At 30.4% G+C, this 17,008-nt stretch overlaps 2 protein-coding genes across 2 annotated transcripts in view; both read left to right on the forward strand.

Moving 5' to 3' along the window:
- LOC142620042 (disease resistance protein At4g27190-like) overlaps positions 1 to 16,303 on the forward strand; it is a 30,625-nt gene extending 14,322 nt beyond the window's left edge. The window contains exons 5-9 of the mRNA XM_075793481.1: positions 774 to 1,511; positions 6,895 to 7,635; positions 9,083 to 9,818; positions 13,986 to 14,873; positions 15,887 to 16,303. Coding sequence (XP_075649596.1) covers positions 774 to 1,511; positions 6,895 to 7,635; positions 9,083 to 9,457 — 1,854 coding nt within the window. The 3' untranslated portion in view covers positions 9,458 to 9,818; positions 13,986 to 14,873; positions 15,887 to 16,303. The remainder of the gene's footprint in view (positions 1 to 773; positions 1,512 to 6,894; positions 7,636 to 9,082; positions 9,819 to 13,985; positions 14,874 to 15,886) is intronic.
- LOC142620720 (uncharacterized) lies at positions 13,667 to 15,955 on the forward strand. Its single transcript, XM_075794046.1, has 3 exons — positions 13,667 to 13,678; positions 13,986 to 14,873; positions 15,887 to 15,955. The coding sequence occupies exons 1-3, from the start codon at positions 13,667 to 13,669 to the stop codon at positions 15,953 to 15,955; spliced, it is 969 nt and encodes a 322-aa protein (XP_075650161.1).
- Positions 16,304 to 17,008: the final 705 nt, after the last annotated feature.

Below are 17,008 nucleotides of genomic sequence, written 5' to 3' on the forward strand. Positions count from 1 at the left end.
TTATAACCTTCACACGTACACATTTTAAAGTTGAGCATTATACTAAAAGTTGAGCATGAATTTGACTTTCACTTGTATGGAAATTACTTGCTAGTTATTCATTATTGCAAAGTCAAATCCCTTACATATCATGATTATGATTTTGATGGAAAGTATTCTTCTATTAATATCATTTACATCCGACAAATTACGAGATTGACGTACTTTGCTTACGAAATTTCCTTATGAGGGAATATGTTAGACAAACACGTATCACACCAATCTTCTTATTAGTCAACAATTGATTTTCTTTGTGCATGTCAAATTACTTCAATCATGTCCTTTTTATTTCCTTACTTAACTTATTTGATCATTTGTAATATAATTAGAATTTTTAAATTAGTTTGTTTATTTACTAGTGTTAAGGTCCAAACTAAGTTTGCTAACCATAGAAATCTAGAGGGAAATTGTATATATATTTTTATTGCCGTTTTAAGCTTCAATAAAACTGAAACTACCCCATTTTCAACCCTTTTAAAAATAAAAAGCAAACAAACAAACAAATCGGGTTGGGTTGGGTGCCTATTACCCAACAAGACTGGAAAAGAAAAATTGTTGCTAAAGTGGTTTAGGTACAAGTGCTGTTCTACTTGCTTCGTGAGTTTTTGAAATATAATTTAATTAACTTTTCTCATGTTTGTCTCTATGTCTTATTCTCAACATAAATCTTCTTCTTCTTTGGGTAATATAAAGGTATGTTATTGACTCACTCAATATATATGTGAGAATTGTAGGTTGCATTTTCTAACTTGGAGAATCTACACATCGATGCCATATATAAGCTGAAGATGTTGTGGCACAATCAAATCGATCCAGATTCTTTTTGCAAACTAAAACAATTGTGTGTTGATGACTGTGAAAATCTAATAAACATTTTTCAGCCTAATATCTTAAGAAGGCTCCAGAATCTTGAAGATTTGCAAATAAGAAATTGCAATTTATTAGAAGAGGTATTTGAAGTTCAAGGGAAAAATGTTGATGAAAGATGTGATATGGTGGTATCCACTCAGTTCAAAGTCTTGAAGTTAATCAATCTACCAAATCTTAAGCATGTATGGTCTTCAAGTCCCCAAGCAATTTTAACATTTCAAAATCTGCATGAAGTTGAAGTTTCTAACTGTAAAAGTATGAAAAGTCTCTTTCCAGCTTCGGTGGCCAAAAGTCTTAAACAACTTAAGAAGCTAAGAATACACGATTGTGGATTGGAGGAAATTGTTGCTATGGAAGAAGGACTGGAAACAATGACTAAGTTTGTGTTCCCACAACTTGTCTCTCTAAGTCTTGAATTGATGCCTGACCTTAAGTGTTTCTATCCAGGAAAACACACCATAGAGTGGCCATCGTTGAAACAGATTATGATACTCAAATGCGACAAAGTGAAGATTGTTGCTTTGAATGAATTAAGCTTCCCAAATACAGGTGGGTTGGGCCATGATGTTCCGATTCGGCAACCCTTTCTCCAGATTGAAAAGGTATGGACTTGGACTTGTTTCTTTGTTGACACGGATATAAAATGTTTTTTTTTTCCTTGAGAAATAATTATAGCATGCTGCTAACTCCACAGCTAAAACCCTTTTCATTAAAATGTTTGCATTGTATAGCTTTTATACTTGATGGACATTGTTCGGTTGACATTTTTTTTTTTTTTTTTTTCTGTTAAAATGATTTCCACTTAATGCTTCATATAAATCTAAATGGAGCTCTGTCGTTTATGAAACTGAATGAAGATAGTAAAAATGTTTTTTTTTTTTTTTGGAGTGCTTTTGTACTGCTCCAATTATTATTTTTTTCACCAATATCTTTCAGTTTTATACCTCTAATTCTTCCTACGTAAAATATAATTTTTCCCCCCTTAATTGTGCACCACCGAGTCCTAATTAGTCCAATCATTTCTTTTAAACTTTGATTTTATGTTTTTACAACTATCCTAACTTGCACTACAACCAAAATCCTTCCTTCATATTCCCATATAAAAAAAAATTAAAAAAACATCCTTCCTTCATATGATTAAAAAATAAAAATAAAAATAAAAAATATCATTTTTATCCCTATATTTTTACAAAATTTTGTTTTTCATCCCTAAATTTTACAAAACATCATACTTTTCATCCTTTTGTCTATGTATATTCTTCTGCCTCGGTTTTGCAATCTTGCTTCCTCCATCTGTTTCTAATCTTGAACATTTCAGTTTCTCACCTTCCCTCTATTTTTTCACATCTCCAATATATAGTAGTATTGACGCACGGTTTAAAATAATTACATAGCTACATCCCATAATTTTCCAAATTTTATGACTTCTTGCTCTTTTTCCCTAGGATTCCTGAAACACATCACTTTAGAGCCAATAAAATTTTACTCCCCCCCCCCCCCCTCCCTTCTTTTTTTTTCTCTCCCTTTTGGGTGTTGGAATCTTATCATGATCATATATATTGCGATTTTCCAATTATTTTAGGTGTGATACGGTATTTCAACTCTCTTTTTTTGGATTCTCTGCAATTGTCATATTACAGTTGTTAATTGTTTGTGATTGAGAGATATGAAGATTGAGAGCTCACTATATATATGGTTAGGGATGTACAAAGGAAGACGAAATTAGCATAGGGAGAAATGGAGAATCATGCAGTTCTATCATGCTAGTTAAGGTTAAATCATACCGTTTGTAGAATGAGCATAAAAATGAAGGTCGATACTGTATTTTACAGTATCGACCCATATGTCACCACCATGCATCTACCAAGTTGCTGTATATTAGATTTCTTTTTGATAGTTGTGGTTTGTTTTTGTTAGTGAGAGTGACTGGGAGAGCTGGGAATATTCTTGAGTCAGTCACTCTTAACCCATATGTCACCAGCTGTATATTAGATTTCTTTTTGATGGTTGTGGTTTGTTTCTGTTAGAATAATTGTTTTGAGTATATATGTTTTTAAGCAAAATTCGTTAGTGAGAGCTGGGAATATTCTTAGGCATAGAAAATCATTAGGAATTGATATATGGAGGACCAAGAAAGAGTAGAAGGTTATAATAAGTCAGGGAAGAGTGACTCATTGGAGGCTTGATTAACCGATCGAGGTAGCCCAGTGAATGGGAGCATCATAAAAAATTTCTTAAATTTATATAAGGTCAAGTAATGTAATTGATTAACTTTTTTTTTTTTGGGTGATGTTTTCTTTGATTGTCAAGGATCTTCAGCAAAGTATAAGAAAAGAAAAATTAGTGTCTTATATATTGGTAGAAAGTCTTTATAGTTAAATCAAATACTTTCTTTTAACAATAAACTGCGCAAAACTCAATTATAGCAATCTACAATTGTACCATGTAGAGCATTCGGTCAAACATAAAGAGATTCTCTTCATTTAGCCTTCATGCATCTTATCAAAATATTGCATTTATAACAAAGTATTAATTAATTGCCATATGTTAATGGGATAAATATGTTTATTTCAATGTATTAATTATACCTATATGATTCACTAACTATTTATAAATAGATTTATATAGTTATTCTTTAAAATTGATATAAGAAATAATTTATTTGGAGTACTTATTATAGAAATATATTTGAAAGTATAGCATAACTCCTCATCAAAAAGCAATATGTGTGTCTATATATATATATAATAACACATGATACTCAACTACAAAAATATTTGTGTGCTTAATTTCGCCAAAATATAAAAATAGTTTATCAAAGTAAAATGTTAATATTTTTAATAATTTTCCTTTCCAAAACAACTTACATTTCCTAACTTCTCTTAGTGACATATAATATATATACATATAACCAACAATTGGAAAAACAAACCAATAAAAGACAAAAAAAAAATTGTCTTTTTTTAAAAAACAAATACACATACACACACAGAAGGAATTGAAAAAGGGGTTCTAACACAAAAACTCTACTCAATAGCCATAATATATATATATATATATATATATATATATATATATATATATATAAATATAAAATTTAGTAACACACAACCAAAAAAAAAAAGTAATTGTCATCTTATGTTAGTGGATATAAATAAATATTTGCATTTTAGTTATATTAATTTTAATAATTTTCAATTTCTCCAACTTTTTTAGTGAGATATAATATAATTGAAATTAATGCTCTAAATATTATGCCACATAATACATATTATGCATGAGCAATGCTATAATTCATTCAAATATTAAAGATTTACCGCACATTTCATGGAACTTTTTTTTTTTTTTTTTTTTTTTTTGAAGAAACACATCACATGGAACTTGGGTAGTTATTACTTATTTATGAACTCTAAGGAGTGATTTTTAATAATGAAAATTGTCATATATTTAGTAAAGATTTATATATAACGTAAGGAAATATTAAATTACTATTAAAAGATTTTAAAGTGTTTGCATTAGAGTTTAGAGCTAAATTGACATTGTCCTTTGCATAAAATGCTTGAGGATCTAGAGAGGAAAGGGTTCAAGATGTAGAGTTAGTAACATATTTTAATAATTTTTGGAAAAAAAAAAAAAAAGAGTCTAGTAGACAAATGTTTAGATGGATGTGATACAAATATAATCATTTCATAAATGATATACCAAATAATTTAATAAAAAATTGGGACCATTAACAACTTCTCATTACGTCTCTCACACGCACATATATATAGGAATGGCAATGGGGTGGGGTGGGGCTAGGCCGAAAGATGGGGTCTTCGTCTTTGCCCGGCATGATTTAGCCATACCTCATCCTCGTCCTGCCCCGCCCCGCATGACGGGAAAAACTTTCTCACCTCATTCTCACCCCTTGGGACCTCGTGAACCCTCGCCGCACCCCGTAAAACTCTATTTTTTGTTAATTTGTCCTACAACTAGTACAATTGTTTTTTTAATGAAACATATTTCATTAATAAAAATATACTTGAAATTACAACTAAATTTTTCCCATCAAATCAAATCAATTTTTAGAAAAAAATTTTTTGAATAATATACCCAAGTGTTAACAGACAATTACCAACAAAAAAAAAAAATCTCATATTATAACACATAACAAAATAAAGACAGAGAACCATATTTGGTATAGTAAAATAAGCTGATATTGACATATTTGTTTAAATAGTAGGGTTTTAGGATATGAAAAATTTACAATTATAACCCTTAGCAAAGCGGGGTGGGGCAGGGACGGAGTGGGTCTAAAAAATCTAAACTCATCCCTGTCCCGTGATGCGGGGCTGAAATCTTGCCCCATACACGACCCACCACCTTCGCGGGGCGAGGAAAACCCACGCGGAATGAAGCGGAGAGGGGCGGGTTAAACGGGGTGGGGCAAAATTGTCATCCCTACATATATATACTAGGCTTATTACACATGTTTTGTGCATGCGATATTGCTCTTTTTTATTTATTTGTTTTCTTGGTTTAGTTTTACAATGTTTAAAAGTAATACTCCCTCCGTCCCTAGTTTGTTTGTCCTCTATTCTGTTTTAGAATGTCCCAAAATATTGTCTTATTTCTAAAAATAAAAGTCATTAATTTATTAATGTTCCTATTATACCCCTATTTTATTTTCAAAACTATTTGTAAAGAAGGCTAACAAATATTTTTAAAAACCAATCTAATTGGGACACCTTTTTAGTTGCCTCATTAAGAATAACTCTTTTAAAAAAAATAAAAATAAAAAGCTAATAAATTTATTTAAGAATAGTTTTGTAAACTTATATGTTTTTATAAGGCATCTGATAATAAATGATATTTCTAATAAAATTTGACTTTTTAAACAAAATAAACAAATTGAGACAGAAGGAGTATATAAATAACTGTGTATATTTTTTAAAGAAAGAGGTAAAATAACGTGGGATAATATTTAAAAATGAGATAAAGATTCTTCTAAAAAAAAGATAGACATGGTGTCCTAAATTTTAGGCTTAATAGAAAAGATAAAATTAAAAAAAATTAAAAAAAAAACCTAAAACTTAGGTACGGGCCTATTTGGTAAGAGATTTCTAGTAACGTTGTTTAAGTTTTGTGGAAATACGTGTGAGTAAAAAAAATTTTGTAGTATTTAAACAACAGTTTTCATTGTTTAAAAGTATTTAACTAAAAGATAGAGGTATTTTAGAGAGTCTAATAATATGTGTGAGAGTATTTTAGTACGCACATACTAGCCTTATCATGCACTTATTTAGTGGTCCTATATTGTAGAAAAAAAAAGTGTTTTTATTTTATATATATAATTTTTATTTTGAGAATCTAATTTATAATTAAATATTTTTTTTTTTTTGAAAATAACAAGATAGAGGCCTTATTTTTTAGGCAATTTTTTAGTGGGAGTTAAAGTTGTATTTTTACCTGATTGTTCTTTACTTTTGCCTTTACTTAAACATAAGAATATATGGGTATTTTTGAAGAAAAAAAAAAATGAGAATCCTATAAAGGGGAATCCCTTTAAATAGTAGTAGTAGTAGTAGTAGTGTGTGTGTGTATATATATATATATTACCTAAACAATTTGCCCCAAACTCACGAGATTTTACGTAACCAAATTCAATTTCAAGAGCAATGGCATGACATTTTAGAAAGAACCTGAAGAGATGAACCTCTGTACTCCCACACAATCTCTCCTCAAGTAAAGGCTAGTTTGTTGCTTTTTCCTCAGTTCTGTCATTAGTTAACCCATGTTGTACTAGCGTCGTGGTTTTTTAGAATATAATATAATTTTTACTTTTCCCATGTTTGTCTCTGTCTTATAATCAACTTAAATTTTCTGTTCATTCTCAAAAAAAGAAAAGAAAAAAAAGAACAACTTAAATCTTCTGTTTCTCAATTATTTTGGTAATATAAAGGTATGTTATTGACTCACTCAATATATATGTGAGAGTTGTAGGTTCCATTTTCTAACTTGGAGGATATATGCATCAGTGACAAAGATAACCTAAAGATGTTGTGGCACAATTATCAACTCATTCCAGATTCCTTTTGCAAACTAAAAAAGTTAGGCATTGCAAGATGTAAAAATCTAATGAACATTTTTCCGCCTAATATGTTGAGAAGACTCCAAAATCTTGAAAAATTGGAGATAAGGGATTGCAATTCGGTAGAAGAGGTATTTGACAATATTAGAGGGGTAAATGTTGATGAAATATGTGATACAGTATCCAATAAGTTGAGAGTCCTGACGTTATTCAATCTTCCGAAGCTTAAGCATGTATGGAGTTTGGATCTCCAAGCAATTTTGACATTTCAAAATCTACATACTCTTAAAATTTCTTACTGTAAAAGTCTGAAAAGTCTTTTTCCAGTCTCAGTGGCCAAAAGTCTTGAACAACTTCAATGGCTGGAAATATTTGATTGTGGATTGGAGGAAATTGTTGCAATGGAAGAAGGACTGGAAACAGTGACTAAGTTTGTGTTCCCACGACTATTCTCTCTATGTCTTTTTTCATTACCTGAACTCAAGTGTTTCTATCCAGGAAAACACACTTCAGAATGGCCATCACTAAATTATTTGTGCATATCTGAATGCGACAAAGTAAAGATTTTTGCATCGAATGACTTAAGCTTCTCAGATACAAACGAGTTAGGCCATCGTGTTCCAGTCCAGCAACCCTTTTTTCGGATTGAAAAGGTATGGACATGTACTCGTTTATTCATTAATATGTATATAAGCATATAACACTTTGTGTAATTATCCAAAAATTAAAACTAATACTATAACAATTTGTTAATCAATAATTCTAGGTATACAAATAATTCCACCAAAATGTTTGAATATTTTCATTTTTTTGTTAAAATACGTTAAAATGTTTGAATTGTATAGCTTTTATACTTGATGGACATTGTTGGGTTGACATTTTTTTTTCTTCTTCTTTTTGGGGTGCTTTTGAACTGCTCCATTTATTATTATTATTATTATTATTATTATTATTATTATTATTATCAATTTCTTTAGGTTACGTGCCTTTAATTTTTCCTAGATTAAATGTGCACCACCTTTTTTTTTTGTTTTTTGAGAAGGAAATGTGCACCACCTTGTCCTTGGTCCAATCATTTTTTTTTTACTTCGGTTACACGTTACACCACCAATTTTTACAGCTATCGTAACATGCAGTACAGTCAAAACCCTTCCTTTCAGGTTCTCAAAAAGAAAAAAGACTTCCTCTATTAAAAATGACTTCTTTCTTTCCCTATTTTTTCTTTGGGTTAAAGTGTACCACCGCTCCTAAAATGGCTCTCCATTATTTTTTTTTTCTTTTTACTCTTTCTTTTTAAATATATCATAATTTTTGTTGCTATTGTAAAATGATTATAAAAATATTGTGGGCGTAATATTTATTTTATTATTATTATTTTTTCATTTGAAGGTTGAGAGCTTACTAAGGGTTAGGTAGGGATAAAATATGCAAAGGGAGACAAAATTAGTATAGGGGAAATCATGCATTTCAATCATGTGAGTTAAGGTTAATTAACTCATACCAGTTGAACTATTTTGAACTCATTGCATTAGAGACTATTGTTTAGAGTAGATGTTGTACTAATATAATCAATTGTTAAACAATATCCCAAATAATTTTATAATAATTTGTGACCGCTTAATCATTTCTCATTATGTGATTTAAAGCCAGTTCATACAATATATAGAATCTCTTACCTAAATAATTTGCCCTAAACTCACGAGATCTTGCAGAAGCAAGTCAAGCAATTCAATTGATTATCAAAAATAAAATTAAAAATCAAAAAATTCAATTTTTTTTGTTTTTATTTTTTTCGTTATCTGAATTTCGAGAGTACAACCATCACATTTTATAAAGAATTGAACTTGAAGAAACTAACCTCTGTACTCCCACAGAATTTCTCTTCAATTGACGGGTGGTTTGTTTCTTTTTTCCTCAATTCTTTCATTAGTTTGCTCCATGTTGTACTAGCCACGTGGTTTTTTAGAATACAATTTAATTTTAACCTTTCCCATGTCTGTCTCTATTTCTTATTCCCAACATAAATCTTCTTTTTCTCAATTATTTGGGAATATAAAGACTATGTTATTGACTCAGTCAATAAATATGTGAGAACTGTAGGTTGCATTTCCTAACTTGGAGTATATACACATCACTTTCATGGATAACCTGAAGATGTTGTGGCACAATCCTCAGCTCGTACCAGATTCCTTTTGCAAACTAAAAAAGTTGCTTGTTGGCGGATGTAAAAATCTAATTAACATTTTTCCGCCGAATATGTTGAGAAGACTCCGGAATCTTGAAGAATTGAAGATAGGGAATTGCAATTATGTAAAAGAGGTATTTGAAATTAGAGGGGTAAATGCTGATGATATTTGTGATACGGTATCCACTCAGTTGAGAGTCCTACGGTTATTCAATCTTCCAAAACTTAAGCATGTATGGAGTTTGGATCTCCAAGGCAATTTTGACATTTCAAAATCTACGTACCGTTGAAGTTTTTAATTGTAAAATTCTGAAAAGTCTTTTTCCAGTCTCAGTGGCCAAGAGTCTTGAACAAATTGAGAGTCTAACAATACACGATTGTGGATTGGAGGAAATTGTTGCCCTGGAAGGAGTGGAAACAATAATTAAATTTGTGTTCCCACGATTAACCTCTCTATATCTTGAATCGCTGCCTGAACTCAAGTATTTTTATCAAGGAAAACACACTTTAGAGTGGCCATCGTTGAAAAGGTTGAGGATAAAGGATTGTGACAAAGTGAAGATTATTGCTTCAAATGAGTTAAGCTTCCAAGAAAGAGATGAGTTGGGGCATCATGTTCAGATTCAGCAGCCCCTCTTTCCAATTGAAAAGGTATGGATTTGTACTTGTCTCTTTGTTAACATGTATATGACACTAGCTAGTGTAATTATTATAAAATAATCAAAAAACTAAATTTAATAACAATTTTTTAATACAAATATAACTAGTGGGACTACATATAAATATATAGTTCGATTAGGTTATCTATATAAAACTTTTTTTAAAAAAAAAGCAGTAGGATTAGGAGCCCAGTTTCCAGCTGTACCATAGTTGTGTTGAAGCTATACGAACTAACAAGTAAATGTTCAGAATAAGAAATTAGATACATTGGATAGGTTCCTGACTACCTTGACGATATTTTTCAGATTTCTTTTTTGGAAAATGAAGGACATAATTGAGATATCCAACTGACTAAAACCTTATATGAAATCATCTTCTTTAAAACTAATTAGGGTATCATATAAGGTTTAAAGAAGCCTTTCATTTTACTAGTCAATAGATAATTTTCAAATTAATTATGGTTGGTAGGTTGGATTTCATATTATTGTTTAATTTTATAAACTTTTATTTGGGCTTGGTTCTAATATAATTTCAGAATTTTGGGTTTGACTAATATGTTTTGCTGATCTGGTGATAGTTTCAAATTTTTTGTTTAAGTTTATTAAAAAATTGTTGACACATATGAATTAGGGGACAATTTTGATGGGTATCTCGACCCATTCTAACCATAATTTTGCATATGATTTGTCACATGTTGGGTTTAGACCACTATCAGATATGATTATTAATCACATTTAAGGCCAAGTTGATTATTAGATTTATTATAAATAGCCTTTAAAAATAAGATAAACATCAATAGCATGCATAGACTGGAAAAGTTTTTTTTTTTTTTTTTTTAAAAAACATATGATATTTTTATGATCGAGGAAAAAACTTGAAGATTAGATTCAGCACCTTTGATGACTGATTTGTAGCAACTTCAGATTCATCAATTTTGATTGTATGAGAATAAACACTGGTAGCAACTTTGGAAGCAATAGGCACCAGTGGCGGTTCTAAGATTTTTTTTCTATAGGATTCAGTAAGAAGATGAATCTTGAGTAGGACAAGAATCTTGCGGTCTCTACATGGTTTCCTTATTACAAATTTGTTCATAGTACTAGCAAGATTATAAACTATAAGTTCATTTGGTATATTGTTTCTTAATAAAATGGACATATTAATTATAGAAATAAGTTCGAAGGGGGGGAGTTAGAGCTGGATTCAAGTCTCTAGAAAGAAGCATAACACACATATATATTCAGATTAGACTAGAATAGGATTTCAATCTCAAATTAAAAATATAAAAAATACAATAAACATATTAATTATTATTGTTAAGTGAACTTTAATTATTATTGCTTATAAAAATTTTATCTATTAGTTTATATGTTTACTCTTTACAATTCTTTTATTTAACAATTCAACTCAACTTTGACAACTATTGGTCTTTGTAATTATATTAAGAAAACTTTTGTCGTGTTAACTTTTACTTTTGTCCTCATTCAATCACTCCCTTATCCTATGCCTCTTGTCTAATGTTTTCATATTTATTTTTTTAGAATGCCTCATTGTCTAATTGTTTAATTGTCTTTTAGTATTAACATTTGCTAATCATTGATGAATTGACTAGCCCATGCCTCAGTCCCCATTAAACAAACAACAAATTAAGAACACATTCAAAATTATTAGCTATTCCAATCACAAATTCAATCAGAAGTATAAATTAATTGTAACTTTTATTTGCAAGAATAGATTGTTAATAGGATCATATTCAAACTAATTTCAGTTGGACTTAAAAAAGATTTAAGGTCAAGGACTTGAGAAATGCTATGTTCACAACATTTTCACAATAAATTATAGGTGGCAGGATGTTACAATTCTAATTTCAATTCACCACTAAAATTACTATTTTGCCCACTCCTATAGCAGCCATTAACAACCTGTTACTTACGATTTGTTTTGAAAATGTTATGTACATATCATTTTTCTAGTGACTCAAGGTGTTCAAAATTTTATTTAAGAAGGTCAAACAAAAGAAAAATTATTTCTTTTTTTTTTTCCTTGGCCAGCTCTTGGAGTTCATTTGAACACCCTGGACTAAAGCTAATGCCACCCCTAGAAGGCACAAATCTTTTAGATCTCAAATGACTAGTTCCAAAGTTCCTAAAAATATTTCTTAGTGTTTTCTTTTTTATATATTGAGTAAAATAGATTTGAAACACTAATCACTAGATGGACCGCTAGGCTAAAAATCCATTTTAGTGAAAACGCATTTCAATTGATCAAAACTATAACTTTTTGATCAGTTGAAATGAATCGAATTTTCATTCTGACACACTGAGAAACAAAACCTTGAACAACTATCTTAACATACCTATAAACTCTAAAGACTATAACAACACAAATTTTGATTCACATGTTTGCTCATACAAACTAAGATATTTAAATCCTAGCGTCATATCTTGTTGGTTATTTTTGTCTTTAGCTTACAATTTTTCTTGTAAGTTCCAACTACTTCAACTAATAAAGTCTGTTATAAAAAATAAAAATAAAAAGATCTAGATTAAAATTCCACACACATAAAAAATCACTAGGTGTGCTGACCTAATAATAAGAAACTATAATAATGCAATCAATACTATAAATTGAAATCTATCATATTTAAAAATTAAAAAAAAAAAGGTAAAAATTCAACTTTTAAACACACCTTTAAAACCACAAGTGGCAAACTCTAGTTGAATTGGATCTTTTTTACTTTTTATATTTCCTTTAAAACAAAAAACACCTTGTGCATATTTGTACTCAAAACTTTTGTGCGTGAGTGATTTTGTTTGAAACCAAATCCCTCAAGTTGCATACTATGCCTCTCTCACATACAGATCAGTAATTCATTTGTGGGGTTTACTCCAGTGTGAGATGGTGTTATATGCAATCATTACACAAGATAATCAATCATGACATAGTATCTGATTTTAGAAAATCATATATAATACTAGTATTTGATGTAAGAAAATCATATATAAGCAATCGCCCCACTACCTCCCCAAAATCATATATAATATTATCTGATGTTAAATTGCCCCTAATAACACATACATAAAGCCCCTTTACTCGAAGAAAGAAACAACTATCATCATATTAGTTTTTGTCTTTTCATAGTGGGTGCACTCCTGTTTGGTTAGAGTATTGGTGCTTTTTGTTTTCAAAACAATGTGAAAACAGTCATCAAAAAAGTATATTCAAATTTTTTTTTTCCAATTACAAAAAAGTGTGTTTGTCATCATGTTTTTAGGTTAGTTTTTTAAGTACTGAAAACACAAAAAGAGAGAAATCTCGCAATACCCAAATGGATTCATGAACACACCCAGCACCATCTGTTTTTTCAACACGCTTAAACCAAAACCTCCCCTCTTATCCTAATGAAATCACTTTCTACATAATTAGATTTGAGGTAATCTCTAAGAGATCAATGAGACACTGCCACCTCACCACCTAATCTCTTTTGTTTTTAAAGAAATTCTACATCCATAACATTTTCACAACAAATTATAAATGGTTAGTTAATATTATTAGTTCAAATTTGAATCTAACACTAAGATTACTTTTTTGCCTCAACTATAACAACTAGTAACAACTTGCCACTTAAAATTTGTTGTAAAAATATTGTAAAAATGTTGTGGACATATTATTTCTCTTTAATTTTAACTCATTTTAAAACTAATCATATCAAAATCCTAAACCCCATTTGTTCTACAAGTCCATCACGCAGCATGTTGCAGTGTTTCCACATGTTCAAGCATGAAAGATAAAACATCCTTAACCCTGCGACATTTGCACCGAACTCATCGAGTCACACGATGACTCTAGAAGTACGCCGATATAGACTTTGCTTGTCGATGGACTCGCTGACAATCACAATATCATAGAGATTTGTATGACAATAACATACCATAGTATTATGTACCTGTTTTGTTATTCATACCCATTATTATTTTTCCAATTTAATTATACTTTCAATTTTGTCATTTAATCTTCCCCCAATTGAGTTGATATCCTAACTTCGCCACTGGTTAGATACATTCGATCTCCACTCGAAATAATTGGGAATATTATCTAAACTTGCTTAGAGAACACTAACTTTTCCTTTCTTTTGTTCAATGCTTTGATCTTTCCCAGGATACATTGTCTAACTTTGAAGAATTGAAATTAAATTGGGATGATACCATAAATCAGACATATGATCAATTAAAAACACAGTTCTCTTGCAAACTAAAAGTCCTCGGGCTGTACAACAAAGATAGGTCAACAGCATTCCCTTGGGTATTTGTTCAAGGATTGTACAATCTTAAGGAGCTTCACATCTTTAATTTTTTCTTGGAAGAAATTTGTCCATGTGGAATTGTCGATAATGAAGGACAATATGCTGAGATGTTTGAACGTTTGACAACTTTACATCTATCTAAAATGCCCAAGTTGATGCATTTGTGGAAGGAAAACACTCAACAAGGTAGGAGCATTCAAAATTTGGAGTCTCTACATGTATCATATTGCGGCAGATTAAAAATTTTAGTACCATCCTCAATGAGTTTCCGAAATTTATACACTTTGAAAGTAACGGAATGTCATGGGTTGATTAGTTTAGCAACTTCCTCAACTGTCAAAGGTTTGGTCCAACTCAAAGAATTGAGTTTATCTGGATGCAAAAGAATGAGAGAAATAGTCACAAACGAGGGAGAAGGCGAAGCAGGAGATGAGATTTGTTTCAATCAATTGAATCGTTTGTTGCTTTATGATTTACCCACTCTGGGAAGCTTCTTCCACTTGGGTAATCGCACCATAAAATTCCCATCACTGGAATCTCTATCTGTGGTCAGATGCCCGGAATTGAAGATCTTCTCTAATGGAGTCCTAAGCATGCAGAAGCTAAAGTGTGTTAGACTGGACGAAAACTATTGGTCGGCATACCAAAGAGGTCTGTTCCCGGTGGAAGATGTGAATACCTTCATAAAAAGATGTTGGGAGAAAAACAATGATCCATGCTTAAGACAACTATTCACTCAGAAGGTATGTTGACTATGTTCTCACATTTTTATTTTATGTAATTCTTAAAAGCATTTTTGTTGGAGTTAACACAAGGAAATTGACATGATGCGGACCCAATGGTCACATATCCTAAATTCCACAGTAAAATAACGTTAATAATATATAATATTTATAAAACTTTTTTGATAAACATATAATATTTATAACACTTTGCAATTGTTAATATACTTTTTCACTACTGGTCGTTAAAAGGTGCAATGCACTGGAACGTGAATTCAACTAGTTTTAAATTAGTTTATTTCTTTAAGATTGAGTCACTTTATACATTAAAACAAAAGTGAATTCAACTAGTTTTAAATTAAAAGATAATAGAAAAAGTTATTAACAAACGCACGTATTATGCTTTTAGAAGGCTTTTGGTGGAATAATTTGCTTCTGCTGCCATGTATTATGCTTTTGGTTTCTTGGCAAGTTTAATCCTAATAAATAAGCTATACATTGATTTTTCATATATTTATCTACAGACATGCACATATGGTATACATTTTTTTTCTTTATTTCATAAATGTGGGAGTTTTGTTCTCATATAGTCATATTTACCATCTAGCTGACATAAAAAAAATTTCTATTTTATATATGAACTCATTTTTCTTCTACGGTGATAAAGTGCTCATTTCTCCTATATATAATAGCAAAATGATAATATTTTTTTACACAAGCATATCTCACTCGTTTACACTAATATAGAAACACTAATTTAATCTCTTTTTTTTTTGGGTTTGACTGAAAAAAATCTTCTTATTTTCGTTCTTGAGGAATTTGGTTTGAAAAGACTTGATATTTGTTCTTGTGCTTGTTGGATCTTTTGACTTTGGTATTAATTGCATTTATTATTGTATATAAGAATGAGATTGTTGATTAGATCATGATCTAGTGTTATGTTGTTTTGGGATTAAGTTTCTCTTTCATCTCTTTATTTTTTTGGCCGGATTAGTTTTCGTTTGGGGCATTAATTTGAACCTCTTTTATCGTAGACCAATGCAAGCACAAGTGAGGCCAGAGAGGAAAATGATGTTGATGACTTGGAGGATGACTCAATGTAAGATTCAAGGGGAGACAGGAAAACGCTGGTGATAACTTTGGAGGATGACTCATTAAGATTCAAGTGAAAACGGAGAGAAAAATACTTAAAATGACTTCAAGAATGACTCAAAGGAAGATTGATCTTTTAATATATTAATGATTGATTTCTAGAATAATATAACATTTATTGTTGAACGAGTGATGTAGTGCTTTTTGTTTTTGGTTGTGATGTTAGACTTGTAGACATTATTGGGTGGATCAAAAAGTTTGCCTTAATGTATTGGTGTGTTACGAATAAGGACGAGACTCATAGACTCATAGGTGCTTTGTCATGGGGCTTTGGAGCTAAGACAAGGCTATTACATAGTCCAAGATATCATATGAATTTTTATTAGTGAAACTGTAGTTTTGTAGACAAATAGATGGATTGCTTTAATCAAGTAGTGAATTGTATACTCATCCTTGCTCATCTCTAAGAGCACTAGCATTGGGAGGTGTAAACATCCCCCAATTGCTATTTTACAACCTAAGCCACCCAAAACCCACTCCATCCAGGTTTGTAAACTTTAAAAAAATTGCAACCTATGAATGGTAAGGTTGCATATATGCAACCTTACTGTTTATAGGTTGTAAAAAAAAATATTATTTTAATATGTAGTTGTGTGTGAAGAGAAAAAGTGAGTGGGAAAAAAAAAATAATACTTTTTATTATTTTATTTAGTTTATTTTATTTTATTGGGTTGAATGTAAAAATAAAAATTGGAATGTAGGGTGAGTTGTAAAATAAGCTAGTAAAATAGATAAAGTAGTATTTGAGATTGCAAAATAGGTTTTTTTTTTTTTTTGCATTCCCGGATGCTATTGCTCTAAGAAGTGAAAACCATATTTAAGAATCCCTAGCTCATATCTAAGGAGTTAAAAACAAATATTCAGCACAAAAAATAAATAAAAATAAAAATAGAAGCGAAAAACAAATACTAGCCTACCGTTTAGTTTGGGTTGGTGAGGTTCTAAGTTATGTTACATTTGCTTTGCTAATGATCTTGCTTAGTATGTTTATATTTATTTGTTTT

The sequence above is a fragment of the Castanea sativa genome, chromosome 12, assembly GCF_040712315.1.
Source record: "Castanea sativa cultivar Marrone di Chiusa Pesio chromosome 12, ASM4071231v1".
Taxonomy (NCBI): Eukaryota; Viridiplantae; Streptophyta; class Magnoliopsida; order Fagales; family Fagaceae; genus Castanea; species Castanea sativa.